Raw genomic sequence first — 19,583 nt, 5'->3', positions numbered from 1 at the left:
CAGGCCGCAGAGAAGGGTCACGAGGACATCTGCTCCCTCCTGTTACAACACAGCCCAGCCCTGAAGGCTGTCCGGGATCGCAAAGCACGCCTAGCATGTGACCTGCTGCCCTGCAACAGTGGCCTGAGGGACCTGCTGGCCAGCTGAGGCTCCGCCTCCCGTCTCTGGCTGCCCTTGAAGGATACAAAGACAGCTCTCCACACCCTGCCTTGCTCAGCATCATGCTGCCTGATGGGACCAGGGCCAGACTGCCCGGAAGAGCCCCTGTCTAGCTGGCGTGGGAGCCAGTAGGAAGGCTTGTGAGGGCTGACGGCTGTGAGCCTGGACAGGTGATCATATAAGTTAGTCCTTGTAGAAACAGCTATCCATTTGGATGGAAATAAAGCTTATATCTTGACATCATTCCACAGACAAAGATAAATTTCCAGATAGAGTCCTAAATATAAAAATGCAAAACTTTGAAGTATTAGAAGAAAATACAGTGTCTAACAGCAACTGCTTTCTAGCCAAATGGTGCAGTTTTCTCTTTTTACCTGCCTGTTCCTCAGCCTCCCTGTCTGTGAGATGACAGTGACTAGAATAGGCCTACCTCAGGGTTCCTGGAGGTCTGAGGAGGTCTGTGCTCTCCAGTGAGTATGCGGGGCACTACAAGCAGCACGGGGGAGTGCTCGCTGCTGGGCCTGGCCTGGCAGTGTGGGCCAGCCTGGGCAGCATAGACCCCATCTCAGAAGATAAAAAGGGGCTGTCGCTCAGTGGTGGAGCGCTCGCCTGACGTGCAAAAGCCCTACCATTCAATCCCTAACACAATGTGGAGAAACGGTGGCCAGTCCCAAAGTCTGGCTGATACTGACTTTTATTCCAGAATTTCAGTTCTAGAAGTCCGGTTTTACAGAGTGTAGCTGTGTCAGGTGCGGTTGCACACACCTTTAGTCATGGCACCCAAGGCAGGAAGATCCCTTGGAGCTCTAGCCAGCCAGAGCTACAGAAACCATGTCTCAAAAAAAACCCAGGTAATTATAATTGCTTTTTTGTTTGGTCTGCACAGCTTGCTAGTGAGACTGCACACCTGCCCCTGACCTTCCTCCTTGACATGGTTTTGTTCTTGCTGTGTAGTCTGGGCTAGCCTTCCTTCAACCTGGAGCCATTCTCTGGCCCCAACATCTTGAGTGTTGGGATTATAGTTATGTGTATACCACATATATTGTCATGCTTCTATTCATTCCCAGGAACTTTGCGTATCGAGCCTTTGCTTTGGTTATATGCATATAAAGAGAGAAACGTGTATGAAATAGGCTTCATATATGGATATTAAAATTGTCTTTTGCACTGTCACTTGCCTTAAGTTGTTTGGCTTCTGGTCATAGAAACTGGCGCACACACCATAGACAGCAATGTAGCAATACCTCTTTAAGTGAGCAGAGCCAGTAGTTTTGACTTCTTTGTAGCAACATAGGAAGATTTGTTCTTGATTTACAGACTCATTTACAAACTGTGCAGTAGGGCCCAAGGCCCTGGGTTCCCCGGCACTGACAGAACAAGAGATGCATTAAAATATAGTGTATATTTAAAAAGAGAGCGCCTAGCATGGCGGCGAACACATAATCCCAGGACTCAGGATCTTAGGCAGAATTATAAACTACAGTTTGAGACTGTGTGTTTGTGAGAGAGACAGAGATAGACAGAGGGAGAGAGGGGAGAACACAAGACTGACCTACTGAGAGAGAAAAGACACAACTGACCTGCTCCCCGGCAGCAAGGGGTCGGGCTCGGCACATCACTTGAATGTAGAGGTGGCAGTGTGGCAAGAGGGCCATGTGGTGCCCACAGTGTGACAATTTGCAGAGGGCATGTGCCATGCAGACACGAGGGAGAGCTGGGAAGATGTGGTTTCCCTGGACCACAAAAGCAAGAATAATCAAATAGGTCTTTAGTTTTGTTTTTAAAGATAGTATTTTTTTCTTTTTTGACCTAGAGATGTAATACCAGTTACCTCTGTGTGGTAAAAACTAGCATTTTCCTTTAAAAGAATTTTTTTTTGGTTTGGATAGAGGTATCTGAGCCACTGCGAAACTTTAACCCCAAGGCTGTCTTTCTTCAGCCATCTCAGTGCGAGGCATTTTGTTTGTTTATTCTTCGTCTGTTTGAGACAGGTCTTTCTAAGAAATCCTGGCCTCCTGGAACTGACTCTGTAGACCAGGCTGGTCTTGAACACAGAGATCCTCCTGTCTCTGCCCTCAAATGCTGGGATTGAGGGTGTGCTCCACCAAACCCATCCAAGTACTAGAATAATGCTCAACCATGCCCAGCTTCATCAGACGTGGGACAGTGGAGGCAGAGCTAGTCCAACTTTCTTGTCAGCCTCCTTTCCCATGGAGTAACTGCTTCCCTCCTCACAAGGGAACACAAAACCCGAAAGACCCGGGCTTCTTTAAGAAGTCGTATTTCAGCCAGGCAGTGGTAGCACACGCCTTTAATCCCAGCACTTGGGAGACAGAGACAGGCAGATCTTTCTGAGTTTGAGGCCAGCCTGGTCTACAAGAGCTAGTTCTAGGATAGGCTCCAAAGCTACAGAGAAACCCTGTCTCGAAAAACAAAAAAAACAAAGTTGCATTTCCTTAAATTCTCTTAAATCCATGAGGCCGACGTGGACAGCAGGCGCTCTGGTAACTCTCTGTGGTCTCTGGGCCTCCTTTAACCACATTTTCCCCTTGTGCTTATTTGGGTCTCCCTGTTCATGTTGCTTTCATGCCGGAGTCTTGTTTACTGGGTATCTGATTTCCTTGCAAAGGTCAAGTTGGAATTTGGGGCACAGCAGAGTGAAAAACATTTCTGGCTTCTGAAGAATTAGGAATTTGATTTTTGTTGGCTGAAGACAGTTTGCTTTGTGGCTTGCTGTCATGATCATTGCTACAGCCCGGGACTTGGAGCGGGTCTCCCTTGCCCTGGTGAAGGGCATACTTCCTGCCCAGAGAGTATCTGGTGTGGATCTAGAAGGCTTCTTCAGCCCTATAAGGACCGATGACAGGCTGGGGCAGGACACCATGTGCTGAAGGACAAATCTGGGAGGGAAGGGCAGCCTTGAAACTAGCCAGAGAAACCCAGTTTCATCATGTAGGTCCAGGAGAATTCCCAAGGCATTAGGTCAGCCTCTTCTGTTGTCCTTCCTGAGGTCCTCTGGATGCCTGCCTTGTGCCCAGGGTCTAAGCTGGTCTTGGCAGTGGCACAGGCAGCCCGATCTCCATTGTGAGGCTGGGTCCCACCAGTGGGCTCTGGACTCAGAAGAGTAAGAAATGTTTCCCCTGGGCCTGGCCCAGGCATCCCAGCCCATGTGGTGGTAAAATGACTCTCTGGTAGATGGGGTGTGTGGCAGGTGCAAAGTAGTGGGTGTCTGAGGAGGTTGCTGACTCAGCTCCAGCAGCCCCTTTTCCTGCCCTCAGTGGGCCGTGTTCCCAGACTGTATTTTGGTTAGTGTGACAGGGCCCCAGAGTCATCTGGCCTCGGCACAAGCTCTGTCCTTCCCCACCCACAAGAGAGAGCGCTCCCATAAAAGGGCTGAGCACTCTGCTCCCTTCGCTGGACGTGTGGAGAGCAAGGGGGGGACCATGGACTTCATCAGCATTCAGCAGTTGGTAAGGACGCAAGGCGAGTTACTGGTCCTCCCCAGTAACTCAACACAAGGTGTTGAGTTTACGGCCAGACTTTACGGCCAGAGTAATGAAGTCTGGCTGAGGGCAGACAGCATGGTTCTTTCCTGCCCAGTTCTCATGTTAGCAGGTATCAAGAGAAGGAAGACAAACGGGAAAAAAGCCGGGTGATAGTAAATGGGAAAACCCTTGTGTTATTGAGTTTGTGTTTGTTTGTTTGTTTGTTTGTTTTTGGTGAGTGTGGTAGTGGGGGTCCATCTTGGGGCTTCACATATGCGAGGTTAGCACTCGGTCATAGACTTGCACCCCCAAGTTTGTAGGTGTGCCTTTGTCTGGATGGTGGGAAAGAACCGGGAAGTGGTGAGTTACTCTGGAATCCACGATATAGCTGTATCATCTGGTTGGAACGTTCTGGAGGGTCTGGCACTTTAGGGGTGGTATTCTTCGTGTTCCATGGGCAGTGAGTTAAAGTGACGCAGTGTCAGTTTGGTGGCAGAGCATGGTGGACATGAGGCACGTATACCTCACTGGGGTGCAGTGGCCCCAGCTGGCTCCTAGGAGGTGGACCGCAAAGCCCACTCCAGCAGACAGGAGGCTGTTGAAGCTGCTGAGTTAGAGGAAAGCCTGGGATCTTCTGTTCCTCTCTGCAGCATTCTTACCCACAATCTGCACCTTCCTCCCTGCTCTCCAGCTCCCTGGATGGCTAAGGGGCTGGCTGGGTATCAGCTGTGACCAACTCTCGGGGATGGTTTGAGTCCATTTTACAGAGGCAGAAACATACTCTAAGACCCAAGGGCTGAAAGCAGGGATTTGGAATTTGGCCAAGGAGCTTCCCTTGTCTAAGCTTGGGTCAGGTGGCAGTATGGCATGCCATAGGAATCGAGGCAGAGAAGCCCAGGGTGGAAGCTAAGGTGTCATCTGTCTGAGCTCCCAGGCATGAACCCAATATAGACAGACACCAGCCTCCCTTCACTCTGTGATTTGCTGATAGTTGACAGCAAATCCCCTGGCCTTGGCCACTGCCACAGTTGGTAAAAACTGCAGATTGTGTGTGTGTGTGTGTGTGTGTGTGTGTGTGTGTGTGTGTCTGTTTGCACCAGCATTGCAGCCCATCAGGAAATGCTCAACAGGAAGAGTCAGGCTAACTCCCAGGTTCAAAACTGACCTTTGTATGTCGGATCTCAGCCATCCTGCTGTGTCCCACAACTGATTCCCAAGCAGCCCTCCAATGGTCCCGTTCCTTAATCTATTCCACCTGTCCTGCAGGTAAGTGGAGAAAGAGCTGATAGGAAAGTGTTGGAGTTTGGACATAGAGTTCCTGATCCTGGAGGCTGGCCTAGGGACTGGAGGCTGGGACCCCAAGAGGCCATGGCCCGGGAGAAACTGAAGTTGGAGGAAGAGAAGAAAAAGAAGGTAAGTGCCTTGGAAAGGGGTTGGGCAGTGTGGATGACTATGAGCAATGAGGACCTAGAGCCCATGGCCACTGTCAGCTAGCCAGAGTGGACCAGTCTTAGCCAGGAGCCTGCCCTGAGACCCTACCCAGTGACTGATGTCTGGCCTGGGCATGTCTTCTGCCCTAGCTGGAAAGATTTAACAGCTCCAGACTGACTCTGGACAATATGAAAGACTTGGAAAACTTGCTTCAAAGACGAAGAGAAAAGCGACTGAGACACAAAGTCCCCCCCAGGGAACCTGAGCCTGTGGTTGAGGTGAGTGAGGAAGGCTGGTGTTCCAGAAGCAGAGATGGCCTCCCGTCTTGGGGGCCTGGGAAGAATGATCTAGGGGCTGTAGCTACTTAGTCAATGCATGGGGAGCTGCATGGAATGCTTGCGGGCTTTCTTTTCCTTCTATAGGGCAATGTGTTAGCGCCTTAGCTTCTTGCAACAAAACACCTGGCAACTTAAGGGTTATTTTGGCTCACTGCTCCAGAGTATAGTTAACTGTCTCACTGCTGTGGGGAAAGCATGGCGGTAGGAGCTTGAGGAGCTGAGAGACAGAGACTGACTTTGTGTACCAGTGCTTGCCTGTGTGTACATATGTGCACCGTGTACATGCCTGATGGTCAGAGGAGAGCATCATATGCTCTGTACAGGTAGATGGTTGTGAAGCAACATGTAGGTGCTAGGAATTGGACCTGAATCTTCTGCAAGAGCAACAAGTGCTTTTAACTGCTGAGCCACCTCTCCAGCCCCAATGCTCACTTCCTTGCTCTCTCCTTTTCCTCAGCCTAGGACCCCAGCCCATCAAAAGGTTCTACCCACATTTAGAGTGGTTTGCAGCAGCGGGCCTAACCTTGATAATCTCCCACTGATGTGTCCAAGGGCTTGCCTCCTAGATGACTCTAGATCCAGCCAAATTAAGTCTCACAGGCAGCCAGCTGTAACCAAGTGCTGGCCACTGAGGACTTAGCCACACAAACAAGCCATTCCAGTTTGTTCAGAGCTAGATGTGTAGTCTGCAGGGCTATTCTTCAGCATCCATTCACCTGCTCAGCTTCTCAGGGCTGCTGGCACTAGTGCCTCCTGGTCTGTGACACACGACCCGTCTCTACCTTTTCCTCATGCTCTGTGTGTCTGCCTGTATCCAATGTCTTTGACATAAGGACATCAGTCATACAAGAAAGGGGTCTACCCTACTCTAACAAATGCAATGACTATTATTTTCAAAAAGGTCATATTCTGAGATACTGGGATTAAGATTCAGCATATGAACCAGAGTATGGGAACAATCAGTGCAAAACACCCATTTCCCATTCTTGATCCCCCGAGAATTGGTGTGCTGGGCCAGACTGGTAAAGCAGAAGTGACAGGTGCCTGAGGGCCAGGGAGTAACTTAGTTCCGCCTTGTTCTGCTCCCCCAGCCGCAGCCCCAGGTCCCACTGGAGCCAGTGGACCTGGACACGTTCCTGAAGGCAGCTGCCGAGAACCAGGAAGCCCTGATTGACAAGTACCTGACAGATGGAGGGGACCCCAATGCCCATGACAAGGTAGAAGGGTGGGTGACTGCATTTCTGACACCTGGATGTGCCATCTTGTACATTCTAGTCCTCGTCTGGGACACTGGGTAACTCCGACCTGTTCTAGGAACAGAAGAGGTGGGGGTGGGTGGCTCTAAGGAGTAGCTCTGCTCTTGGCCTAATTTTGTTTCTCCTCCCAGCTCCACCGCACAGCTTTGCACTGGGCCTGTCTGAAGGGCCACAGACAGCTGGTCAACAAGCTGCTGGCGGCAGGGGCTGCTATAGAGGCACAGGACTTGGTGAGAAACAGGGGACAGGGAATGTAGAGGCTCTAGTTAGGCTTTGCAACCCAGCGGGTCAGAACACCTTAGTGCTTTGTGTGCAGCTGGACAGGACGCCTGTATTCTGGGCCTGCCGTGGAGGACACCTGGACATTCTCAAGCTGCTGCTTAACCAGGGAGCTCGGGTCAATGCACAGGACAAGGTGAGGGACCACTGCCGCTTTGGGTGGTAATCTGTTAGGGACAGACATTAGCATACAAGGAGCAGATGTTCCCCTTGGAAGAAGACACAGCCCTTTTGGATGGGGTGGAATGGCCAGCCCAGATCCAGCACTGCACCCCACTTCTCCCTAGATCTGGAGCACCCCTCTCCATGTAGCAGTGCGCACGGGCCACACTGACTGCCTGGAGCACCTCATTGAGTGTGGCGCCCACATCAATGCACAGGATAAGGTGAGTGTTTGTGAGCAGCTTGGGGCAGGCTGGAGGCCATCTGTGTCAGCATTGGGCCTATAGCAGTGACCGACTGGTCTCTCCACAGGAAGGGGACACAGCACTCCATGAGGCTGTGCGCTATGGGCACCACAAAGCTACAAAGCTGCTGCTGCTCTATGGAGCCAAGTTGGGCATGAAGAATGTGGTGAGTGCCAGGCAGGCACCTGTGCTGAGGTCAGGGTGAGTACCTGGAGACAGACTGACTCGGTATCCTTGTTCACAGGCCTCCCTGACACCAGTGCAGCTGGCACGAGACTGGCAGCGGGGTCTCCGAGAAGCACTACAGGCCCATGTGGGGCACCCCCGTACCCGGTGCTGATGACTTTGACCTGTGGGTCACTCCTAACTACCATTCCACACCCACTTTCCCACCCACCTCTAAGTGGTTCTTGGCTCCAGTCCCTGATTCCGCTGGCTTTGCTTCTTTGCCTGAGGCAGCAGGTAGAACAGGCCCCCTGGGTTTCAGTGAGGGAGACTGTGTTCCCTGTCACGGCTGGAGCAGAACCATAAACAAGAAGTGGATCCAGACAAGGGCCAAGGCCAGAGCAGGAAGTGAACAGACTGGCACTACCCACAGCTGGGTCTAGGCCTCTGTCTACCAATCCTTAGATCAGGAGACTGGCCTTGGCCTGTTCTGTAGAGATTCTATGTGGCCAGCAGCTGCAGGGTACAAGAGAAGAAACAGGCTACCTAAGTGCCAGGCATTGGTGCAGCTCACGCTGTCCTTTAGGTGGAGTTTCTCCAGGGACTCCACTCCTATCAGCAGCAACCCTGAGAGCATGTGGAGTAGTTCTAGGCGCCTCTCATCTCCAGACTCTGGGGGTGGTTCTGGCAGGCTGAGGGGCATGACAACAGGATCGCAGCCCCTCGGATGTCAGTACCTACCAGGTTGCCCCAGAAGCTGGAGACTGGTGGACTGGAACCAGTGTGCACTCTGGGAAAGCTCCACCTAAAGGGCAGCTCTGCTTGTCTTATGTGGGTAGGGTGCCAGGTGCTGGGGATTGCTTGTGGCCCACTCAACTTTTGGGGCGGAGGCCCGCAGCCCTAGCTTACCTGAGGCTCTATTGCCCCCTGGAACTGGGGAAAGCACCTGGACTAAGCTCTGTGCCCTGCACACTGAGTCGAGCACCTTGCTGTAGGACACAGTCACAGACCCATGCCAGCTGGTAGTGTAATGAGGACTTCACGCAGGCACATGCTCCTTCCCCTTCCAGCTGTTTCCAGTTCACTGGTGTACTTGTACTACTGGCAGGGCTGGCCCCTAATATGCCAGAAAGTTGACGCTGGGCCCTCCACTGAGGCCAGAGGCTGAACAAAGGGCTAAAAGGTGAAGGCTTTGCCTCCCTCACACAGCTCTGAGCTGACGTTCATTTTGGCAGCCTCTCTGCCCGTTACTATGTGAAAGACTAGTGCTCCCTCCTAAAGGCACAAACCTTTCTGTGGGCAGGCCCTGCCCTGATGTGACACAGTGGGCACCTAGACAACCTGTGCCATGGGCAAGACAGACATTCAAGACTGCTCAATATGACGACCCCTCAGAAATGAGGACACTTACATGACACACAAAGCTACCTTTCATACAGGACACTGTTTTCTCATTAAACTGACTATCCACCGCAGCCGAGTTGTCTTATGGGCACCGGGAGGAGGCGGTGCATCGGGCTACATGAAAAACCAAACCAAAGGCCTTGTCATCCTCCACTACAGAGATCAGTGCATCACTCATGTCACCAAATGCAAGGCATGCCTTACACATATCAGGGAGCGGGAGGAGAGGGTCCTGGCACTTGGCTCTCATGTTCTGGACCCACAGTTTTTAAAAGTCCTGATGTCTGCTGAGTATGATGGCACATACCTTTAATCTTGGCACTTAGGAGGCAGACCTATCTCTGAGTCCAAGGCCAATCTGATCAACATATTGAGTTCCAGACCAGCCAGGGTTACAGTGAGACCTTTTCTGAAAATCCTAATGTCTAATGTTACTAGGTCAGAAGCCCTGGAAGGAGGATCCAAGTATTAGTTGAGGACATGGCTATCTACAAATACTAGCAAATTGTAAGGACGTCTAGGTAGGTGATGGGTGATAAATACCTACCTTAATATTAATAGTCCAAGACCTCATGATACAATATAAACAAAAATCTGTTTCTCCCTAATACCAATGAACATTATGGATACAAAAAAAAACATAGTACATATTTACTATACATACATACATAGTTTAAACCTTAAAAAAAAAAGTAAACTGCCGAAGCCTACAAATGAAAATGTTGACATAGACATACCATGTTCATGGACTAGAAGGCACAACATGAAAAGATGTCACGTTGACAACATACAGGCTTAACACAGTTCTTACCAAAATCCAAGAAAGATGTAAACAAGATTATCTACACTTTGTAAGAAAATGTATACCCTAAGCAATTTTGAGCCATACATGGTAGCTCCTGCCAGTAATCCCAGCACTTGGAAGGCCTCAGGAGGATTGCTTTGTGTTGCAGCTTAGATTCAACACAGTGTGAGACAAGGCACACAGCACAGGCAATGCATTGAGACTATATATGAAAAAACACCCAAATTCTGAAAAGTAAAAGAAGGTAACCATGATGTTCCATGGTTATAAATCTAGCACGTGGTAGGCTGAGGCAGGGGGACTGTGAAGTCAGTTTGGCCCACAGACTGAGACACCCCCACCCCTTGGGGGGTGTTGTTAAAATAGGTTTCTTCTTGGAATTCATCCTGTAGACCAGGCTGGCCTTGAACTCAAAGAACCACCTGCCTCTGAGTGCTAGGATTAAAGGCACACCATCACACCCAGCCTGGGACCCTAAGAGAAAATTAATGGGGGGAAAAGGGAAAAGTGGGTCCAACTTCAGTGATCCTGAGTATAATGGATGATATATCCACCCTAAGGTGATGTAGTAGACAACTCAGAAACAGTCCATCGTTCCCCCCCCCCCCCACAAATACATCCAACAGAGGGAGAGATGCCTTTTCAACAAAAGGACATCCTTAGGAATGGGGTGGGGGGAACCAGAGAAAGCAAGTTTATGAATTTGAGGCCAGCCTGAGCCTATAAACAACAAAAACCTAAACACCAATAACAAAAAACCAGCTGTGGGGGCCGGAGAGGGCTGAGCAGCAAAGAGCACCAGCCCTGGCTGCTCCCCCAAAGGACCAGGGTTCAGTTCTCAGCACCCCTAACTCCAGTTCCAGGGAGGATCCGATGCCTTTTGGCCCCTGCAGGCACTAAGCATGTATGTGATGTACAGACATGCAGGCAAAACGCTCATATTCATAAATTACAAAACAGCTGTGACCTAGCCTTATTTATGGAGATATTAATTTAAAATGGATCACAAGCTTACATGTAGAACAGGAATTCAAACTGTTAGGGAAAAAGGTGGACAATTTCTGAGATCTAAAACAGCTGGGTATGCTGAAAGCACAAAAGAAAGTTTGGTAAAATGAATTTGACCACAATTAAAAACCTTTGTTCCAGGTAAGACCATGCTATAAGAACACAATCTCACTGTTAGTATGCTGTTACTGTGAGCATACAACCAAGATGGGCAGCTCAGAGGAGCCTGGGGTTGCTTGGTCCTCTGGGCCATGTACATTCTAAGGAGGGAAAACATGGCAGAGGCCTCTTCACCTCACAGTCATCAGGGAGAGGGAGGAAGAGGCTAAGGCCCCAACAGTCCCTTTGAGGGCATGCCCAGTGACCTCAAAGGGATTAAGTCTTTAGTGCGCAGGCCTGAGGGGACACTTCAGATCTAGACTACAGCACTACAGGCTTAAAATCTCTGCAAACCAAACATCCAACCAAGGGTTTTAGAACCTGAAGTTCTCAGACAAAAAAAGGTGTGTGTGAGGGGGAGGGTGGCGGCAAATGAATGGGCAAAGAACTCAGACACGACACCAAAGTGAAAACATGAACAGATTCATGTATAGTGCTGGATTCCATCAGGAAAAGCAGGCGAGAACCACAGTGGTTCTGGTGGTCACTTATCTCACTTACCTTATAGCTGAAGTAAAAAAACAATGACCATCTGGAGGATTTGAGAAACTGGATCCTTCCTATACTTTATGTAGGAATTGAAGGTTGTACACAGCTACAGCCAAAGGCCTGAAAGTTTCTTTTTAAAAGATAAACAACCTAGCAACTGTACTCCTAGCACTTCCCCAGAGTCAACACCAATCTTCACACCAAACTCTGTACATGAATGTTCATAGCAGCTTTATTTAGAGAAGGGCAAACACTGGAAACAACCCAGATGTCCTCTGATGGGGCAAGACACCATGGAACACCACTTGGCAAGAAAGGGAACCAACTACAGACACAATGAGCTGGGTCAATCCCCAGGGCACTGTGCTGAGTGCCACACACTGCACAATCCTGAAACATTCTTGAAATGACAAAATAACAGATGAGAACAGTCTAAGAATGGTTGCCAGGGCTTAGGGATGGGGCCGCTGGCTCTGAGTGGCAGTCCAGGGGGTACCCTGGTAGTGGCAGGACAGTAGGTTAGACTTGGGTCTACACAGGTGCCAGGTACCATCTGCACCAATCCAGGCTTTGAGACTACTTTCTAGTTTGTGAGATAGGACCACTGAGGAAAAGCAGATAACCACTGAGGAAAAGCAGATAAAGGGTGAATGGACCGTATCTTTGTAACTCCCTATGAATCTGCACGTACTATAAAATACAGAGTCAGGTAAATAGGAAAACAATAGCTCTAAGTGAATTTTGGCATCCTACCTTGGAATCCTGCAACAGAAAAGGATATTACCAAAAAAAAAAAAAGTAACACCCAAATCAAGTCTCCAGTTAAATAGTATGGCACCAATGTTAGCATTTTAATTTTGATAAATGTAACAAGGTTATTTAATACGTTAATAGTAGAGGAAGCTGAGTACAGGGCACGTGGAACTCTTCTATGCATCTAACACTATTTCAGTCCCATAACCCTGGTGTTCAAGGTGACTACCTCAGAAGCCCAGCAGGGCCCAGCTATTGAAGGTTCTAATTGGCCAGGTGATTCTGAGGTGTAGCCAAAATGCAAAATTCTGTTCTGGGGAGAGATGATTTAAGTATTTGCTTCCCACCTGAGTTTGTTCTCAGAGCATATTCCTTGAGAATATTTCCTCAGCATACCACCGTTCCCTTGGCCTGCACGTCTCACTTACCAGGACCCACATTCTTTTGAGGAAAGTTCCAGAAATCTCCCTTCCCACCCCAACCTATGGTCCCAGAGCTGAAACTGTTGAAGGAAAATGTAGGTAAACTAGAAGAGAAAAACAGAGCTTTCCCACCCCTGCATCCCCAAAACACCACCGCTGGAAACAGAAAACCTTGACTTCTCAGCAGGTGACAAGGAGGAATTGGGTTTGTAGACAGTCCTCCCTGACTGCTGCTCACCACACGGTACAGCGGCATATCTCCTGGGCTTAGGACAGAAGTACAAGGCAGGTACAATAAGCGGTCACTCAACACTGACTTTTAGCCTTCCACCCATGACCTCAAACAGAAACTACACACAGGTGGAGGAGAAATGCAAGCTGACCCCGGGCCATGCTGGGCAGGCTTCCTACTGTGTAACTGGGCCAGCCTGCTTATGACTTCAGAAGGAGTCAGAGAAGCCACCTCCACAGGAGGGAGCAAACTAGGGCACATATTTATTGGGGGAACCGTGCTCTTAGATTTGGCACATGGAAAAAACTGGAGTGTATGAATCAAAATATGGCATTGTAAGGGAAGCCAAAAAGTACATGACAGGGCCATAGATTCTAATCTCCATCTAAAGCCGGCACTCTTGGTTTGCTCACAGAGTGATGCCAGCAACAGAGGGTTGGCCAACCAAAAACAAAGAAAGGCCAAGGCCATGGAAAGGCAGTAACTGTGCACTCACATGGCACCTAGCTCAGGGAGGTATAGACACTGTGCTGTTACAGCATCAGGGGAGAAGCTGGGGACTAGAGATGATGCTGTTCCTTCCATCCCCAGACACAGGCTTCTGAAGGACTGACCTGCCAATCCAATCTCCTAAGGGAAGGCAGGGTCAGCTGAAGGCCCAGGACCCACATCTTATAATGGCCATCTAAAACGTGGCCAGAATAGGTGGAGACAGGCTGGCATGAAGCTCCTGATTGACTCTCCCCCAGCTCCCCACACGCTCGTCCATTTCCAGCTCAGGGCTGCCTGACAAGCAGTTACACTGCTGGGTTCTGCCCAGGGCTCTCCTCCACTGGGATGCCAGGTCTGTTGTTGCTGGACCCTGAGGGGGGGAAAAAGAGAACGGTATTCACACTAGTCAAGAGAGCAGGCTCTAGCAAAACAAAGTACTGAACCTTTAGGATAAAGAGAAACAGCTTGGATAGATGGGCCCCCAGGACACCTCAGGAACCATCAAAGCAGAGTCAGGAACATGGTCAGTAGGCCTCAAGAGAGAAACCCATTCCAAGGGCAGATGTCACCCATAAAGGACAAAGATAAGCTATTGATTTTTTTATGTCATTGGTTTGTGGGTCTGCCCTTCCCCCACTTCTTTGGGGCAGCAGGGTTGAGACATATGTATGGAGGTCAGAGGACAACCTGTGAGATTCAGTTCTTACCTTCTACACATAGGTGCTGGGGACTGAGCGTGGGTCATCAGGCTTGGTGGCAAGCATCTTTACCCACAGAGCTATACTGCCAGCCCTTATTTTGAGACAAAGTCTTGCTGGCTGGCTTGGAATTCACCATGCAGTGCAGAGTGACCTCAAACTCAAGGCAGTTCTCCTGCCTCATCCTCTGGAGTGCTGAGATTATAGGTGTGAGCCATGGTACCTAAGGGGTGCTATGTATTTCTGACTCCTGGGGGCTCAGGCAGCTATGCTGGGCAAAAAGAAACTTCCGTGGATGATCAAGAGCCCCTGTGCTACAAGGAAGCCTTGTGCTCCAGGACTAACAGGTGTGTCATGTAAATACATAAACATAAATATAGTATCCCTCCCAACTCCCCCCACCAAAAGAAACGCACCACTGCCTGGGGAAGCTGTCTGTAGTGCCTGCCAACAGCTAAAGGATGGGGAAAGTAAATCAAAGAAAAAGGAAACAGATATTTACCTTGGTGTTTTCTTAAAACAAAAAATGCTCACTAGTCCACAGTCAATTATCAACTGCAATGTCCAAATGTGCCAAAGAGGGAAAGGCCTACTGGGAAAGCTGAGAGAGCAGAGAGAAGAGAAAAGAGGAAACACGCTGTTGAGTGGCAGTGGGCCTCAGCTCCTCGGCGCCATGCAGAAGGCTTGCTGGGGACCACAGAGGGAAGTCCCGATCACAGGGCTGCCAGGGCCAGGAGTCCCAGAGTCAGAAAACTCAGAAAAGGGCCAAGAGTTTACATTTTGCAAGTCACCATTGCCACTCAGAGGCAGCCAGACAACCCCAACAAATGGGTGGACTCTAATAAAACCTTATTCATAAACTCTGGAACCTGGCCAAACCAGGCTTCCCACACCATAGTTTGTTGATCCCTGATATAAGTGGGGTTTTTTTTTGTTTGTTTGTTTTTCTTTTCTTTTTTTTTTTTCTCCAAGACAGGATTTCTCTGTGTAGCCCTGGCTGTCCTGAATTCAGAGATCCACCGGCCTCTGCCTCTTGAGTGCTGAGATAAAAGGAGTGTAACTGCCACCACCTGGCCCAACCCCTAACATCAATTTAAAATTCTTATACCTTCCAAATATTTCAACAAAAGCATTTTTCTGCCAGGGATTTAGTGCCCAAATCCACCAGGACTGAGTCTCTCTACACTAGTTTAAACGGTGCCCTCTGAAAGCAGCACTGTGCAGTAACTCAAACGCAGGAAGACCCCAGAGTTAGGCAAACATCAGGTCACACCTAGATGAAAATTGGCAAACAGAGGTAGATAAACCATTAAGGAAGAAATGGCCCTCAAGCCACTGTAAATTACTCTTTGTAAAGGATGTCTAAAAAGAATGGGCAAAGCCAAGAGGATTACAAATTCTCTACAGACTAGAGGTACAGCTCAAATGGTAGATGCTGGCCTAGGTGTGCAAGGCTTTACGTTCAACCCTTGGCACCTGGAAAGAAAAGCAGGCAAAGGAAACGAGGAGGAGGGAGCTAAGGGGGGGAGGACAGAATGGGGAAGGGGAGAAAAATCCCTGGCGGAAGATACTCTTTATCTTAAAAATAAGATTTTATTTATTTGTTTGTTTATTTATTTATGTATAGTGTTCTACTTGCGTGTATGCCTACAGGCCAGAAGAGGGGACCGTATGTATGTATGTATGTATAGTGTTCTACTTGCATGTATGCCTACAGGCCAGAAGAGGGCACCAGCTCTCATTACGGGTGCTGTGAGTCTCCAAGTGGGTGCTGGGAATTGAACTCAGGACCCCTGGAAGAGCAGCCAGTGCTTTTAACTGCTGAGCCATCTCTACAGCCAGGAAGACACTCTTAAGGAGAACTATCCTCCCAGTTCACGTTTATACCTTGAATATAGCCCATGCAGTCTGAGTTAGTGGTTGGAGCCAGAAAACATTCATGTTTTAGAAACAAGTCTTGGTAAGGCTAATGTGACTGTGTATACTTTGGTTTTGGGGTATTCCACAAAATGCCACGATGAACACTGACCACCGTGTGAACACAGTGAGAGATACCTTTCTGAAATTGACATTCCTTTAGAATGGAAGGTGACCCATGCCCGCAGCCAAGACTGAAAGGCAATCCTCACAGCTGTCCCTAGTGATACCTAGAGCCAGAGCCCATAGGAGCTGAGCCATCATGGTGGCTCAGGTGGTCAGGGGTTTCTGTCCTTTGTGCATTGTGTCACCTCTTGATTAAAAAAGCAATTTCTACTGTAAGATCATGTTTGTGATTTTAAATGTGGGTCTTAGTGACCACAGCCCTAAGTCCCCAGGAGGCTGTCTAGCTCCGGGCCCTCAAACCCCACTCCTCATCTGTTGGACAAACCCAGCAATTCCCACCTCTCAGGATGTGGGCAGCTTCGCCGGTGAAGATGGGGTCAGCTCTAAACATGGTTCTTGCAGAGTAAATACCCGGTAAGAACTCGGGTCCCTTGGGTGGCAGAACAGAGCTAATTCCGAGGTTCAGTTTGGCAAGGATCAATAAACTCAAGAAACAACAGAAAGCCTTTGGGCCTTCATTACCCAAACCATAGACTCTGAGGCAGCCCAGTGCCTACCCATAATGCACTCTACCCCCGACCCAAGTGCTTTCTGCATCCAACTCTACAGAACTTCATTACCAACATGTGCTGGCCCAGCTCCACAGCAAGTGTTCCTTCAAGCCAGGGCCAAGGATAAGCCAAATCTTGATTCTCTAAGTGACCTGAGAGTTTCTAAACTGAACATTTTCCCCACTTATCAAGAACTAATTAAGTCATCTCTAAGAGGCCAGAGAGAAAAGGCGTTCTGCTCTATTTTGAGTGCCACTTGGTGGAGTAATTCAAGCTACTCCAAACAGCAGAAGGGAAGGATGGGCAGAGAAGCGAGGATACAAGACAGGGGAGCAGGGAGCACAAGCAGCGCAGTAGCAGGATCTCCCGTGACCCCTGGACCCCAACACTGCAGGATGTTCCGTGTGGGGCTTACCTGCTGTCTCAGTGGACTTATCACCAAGGAGCCTGGTCTGGCTGCCTGGGATGGCGTGGAGCTCAGCATTCTCTGGGGACGGAGGCAAGCTTTGGGCTCGGGAAGCCAGGAGTGCATTAAGGTACTGCAGCCGTGTGACCTAGAGAACAGAGAAATTACAGAGCAGGTGCAATCTGTGAGATAGATACACAGCAGCTCCCACCTCTGACCTGCACTAGACAGGCATGAGCACAACCTTTAAACGAGTGAAGGGCAGAAAGTCTTTGAGCCACATGGTTTTGTTTTGCAGCCAAATTTTAAGATTTTAAGATCTATAATGGAGAAATCAAGTGCAAGGCCTCCAGACATGCCCAGACCCCAACAGCCCAACAGTCCAGGGAGAGGGGGAGGTCCTACCATTCAGGATGTGAGCCTGTCATCTTGTGCTGAGTTCCCTCTCCAACTTCACAGTGATCAGCTGAACTAGCCCCTTGGGAGCACAAAGTCAGTTAAAGTAGCACCAATGTGTAGCCCAAACAGTCACCTTAATGAGCTGCAGGTCAGAAAGAGCCCTCACGGTGTAGTCGGGACAGTATGTGGAGGAGCGAGTGCTCTCAGTTGGTTCAGGCTGCAGGTCATGGCGGATGAGCTGGCGTGAAGACACTGGGGACTGGTGAGCTATGGAAGGAATAATCAGAGACGGTGGAAGGCAATGGGACAACCGCACAGCCTCTAGGGCCCACCCCTTAAGTCACCTTTGAGAGATGGGTGGGAACATGGAAGACCATGAAAAAGCCACCTTGAAATGTTGCAGGGACTGAGTGGGCTACCAATATAAACAAGGCAGAGATGCTGCTCTGCCCGCTTATACTGCCTAGAGACAAGAAGCCCCTTGGGGGGCAGAGACACAGGCTCTTGCCAAGCCAGTGTCCTGGGCACAAAGACCTGCTGTAGCATCCAAGAGTGTCTGCTAATCATGACTTACCTGAAGACGGAGCTGTCAGAGCAGACACTCCATAGTATGTGAAGGCCCCATTCTCAAACTTCAGGCCCTCTTTCCCAATTTCCACCTCGACCTTGCCCTGGGAGGAAGACAGAGGTGGACAGGTTATCTCTCCCATCATAAGAGAGTACAGGAGAAACCACAACCCCAACTGTTTTTAAGAGTGGTTGTCTGAATCTGTCTCCAGGTTTGGGCAACCATGGTTACCTGTAAGATGAGAATGAAGTAGTCCACCGGCTGGCTGCGCTGGTACAAGTAATGGTGTGCGGCCAGGCGGTTGTTCTCATCAAACCTCACCTCCTGATTGACACTGGGATGCTTCAGCAGATGCAGCAAGACTTTCTCGGAGATTCGCAATGGGCTGAACACATCCACCTCTGCTCCACGGTGGGAGAAAGGGACAGTGTCCATTGGGGCCCAAATGGCCTGTCATCACACCTGCCTCCTGCTGCCTCCTGGGCTCTCCCAGTGGTCCCTGGGCTGCGGTAATCCATACAAGAGCGCCAAGCAGGGCATACAACATGGGCCAGATGAGGTTCCCAGAACACACCTTATCAAGAGACACCCACTAGCTCTGCAGAAGGAAGCAGATGCTCTTCGAGAGCCTCCAGCTCACTAGGAGCCAAGCTGGTGTCTGGTCTGGGTGGTTTCTTGACCCTCTGGGTGGTGAGACCAGGGGCAAGGACCATCCTTCACCCTCACCTCGGGAAAGGAAGCGCTGGGTGGCCAGGAGCAGCTGAGGCGAGATTTTTACTTTATATTCATCATCAGACACCTTGAATAAGGAGAATTCCTCCTTCCGCTTAAGAGGGGTGCTCAGGGCAACAGTTCTCTTCTTCACCTTGGTGTCTGCAGAGGCAGAAAAGATGGCATGAGTGGTGATCAGCACGCGAGTATGAACACAAACAGCCAATGGCACTGCCATCCACTCCTTCCTGCCAAGGTCCAGGGATTTCAGGGGAGACATCACCAGGGCCCCAAGGAAACATCCTTGGCACTGCTCCCTGCAAGACACCGAGCTGCCATGCCCACCACACTATAATCCCAGTGCCTAGGACAGAGGAGGCAACAGCCACACTTCTCGCCATGCCTGCAGAAGAGACTGATGCTGTGGAGATCTTTCAGATCCAAGTGCTTGAAGATCAGCCACAGCAAACGGCAGCAGCTACCCTGGTGACCCTACACTGGTTCAGGAATTGAAGACACAGGCGTGGCAGAGCAGGGTCCCAAGTGGCCATGTGAGGCCCCAGCTATTAAGCATGGGCTCTGCGTCTGCCCGACAGAGTTGGCAGTCATCCTTAGAAGAGGAAGACACAATCAAAGGTCCCATGACTGTCTGCTACAGAAGACCTGCTCAGCAGCTGGCTGTAAAGAATATATTTTTTTCTTTTTTTGGAGACAGGATCTACTATACATCCTCTGTTTGTCAGGAACTCAGAGCTACCTGACTTTGCCTTGCTAGGATTAAAGACGTGGAATTTTTTTTTAAATATTTATTTATTTATTTATTAATTATATATACAATATTCTGTCTGTGGTGCAGGCCAGAAGAGGGCACCAGACCTCATTACAGATGGTTGCTGGGAATTGAACTCAGGACCTTTGGAAGA

At 49.6% G+C, this 19,583-nt stretch overlaps 3 protein-coding genes across 4 annotated transcripts in view; 2 read left to right on the top strand and 1 right to left on the bottom strand.

Moving 5' to 3' along the window:
* Ankrd39 (ankyrin repeat domain 39) overlaps positions 1 to 1,332 on the top strand; it is an 11,714-nt gene extending 10,382 nt beyond the window's left edge. For both annotated transcript variants that reach the window (XM_005359925.3, XM_026785819.1), the window contains exon 4: positions 4 to 1,332. In XM_005359925.3, coding sequence (XP_005359982.1) covers positions 4 to 147 — 144 coding nt within the window. In that variant the 3' untranslated portion in view covers positions 148 to 1,332. The remainder of the gene's footprint in view (positions 1 to 3) is intronic.
* A 2,192-nt stretch (positions 1,333 to 3,524) lies between these two features.
* On the top strand, positions 3,525 to 10,414 carry Ankrd23 (ankyrin repeat domain 23). Its single transcript, XM_005359926.3, has 9 exons — positions 3,525 to 3,629; positions 4,911 to 5,057; positions 5,225 to 5,353; positions 6,505 to 6,630; positions 6,801 to 6,899; positions 6,986 to 7,084; positions 7,236 to 7,334; positions 7,423 to 7,521; positions 7,600 to 10,414. Exons 1-9 carry the CDS (start codon positions 3,603 to 3,605, stop codon positions 7,693 to 7,695), a joined length of 921 nt encoding a protein of 306 aa, XP_005359983.1. The 5' UTR covers positions 3,525 to 3,602; the 3' UTR covers positions 7,696 to 10,414.
* A 983-nt stretch (positions 10,415 to 11,397) lies between these two features.
* Cnnm3 (cyclin and CBS domain divalent metal cation transport mediator 3) overlaps positions 11,398 to 19,583 on the bottom strand; it is an 18,351-nt gene continuing 10,165 nt past the window's right edge. The window contains exons 4-9 of the mRNA XM_026785608.1: positions 18,676 to 18,822; positions 18,181 to 18,350; positions 17,956 to 18,052; positions 17,515 to 17,648; positions 16,992 to 17,130; positions 11,398 to 13,654 (exon numbers count right to left, since the gene is read on the bottom strand). Of these exons, the coding sequence (XP_026641409.1) occupies positions 13,590 to 13,654; positions 16,992 to 17,130; positions 17,515 to 17,648; positions 17,956 to 18,052; positions 18,181 to 18,350; positions 18,676 to 18,822 (752 nt within the window). The 3' untranslated portion in view covers positions 11,398 to 13,589. The remainder of the gene's footprint in view (positions 13,655 to 16,991; positions 17,131 to 17,514; positions 17,649 to 17,955; positions 18,053 to 18,180; positions 18,351 to 18,675; positions 18,823 to 19,583) is intronic.

This window comes from Microtus ochrogaster, linkage group LG2 (assembly GCF_000317375.1).
Source record: "Microtus ochrogaster isolate Prairie Vole_2 linkage group LG2, MicOch1.0, whole genome shotgun sequence".
Classification (NCBI taxonomy): domain Eukaryota; kingdom Metazoa; phylum Chordata; class Mammalia; order Rodentia; family Cricetidae; genus Microtus; species Microtus ochrogaster.
The sequence above is the reverse complement of the archived record's forward strand: the minus strand, read 5'-3'. Positions and strand labels throughout refer to the sequence as shown.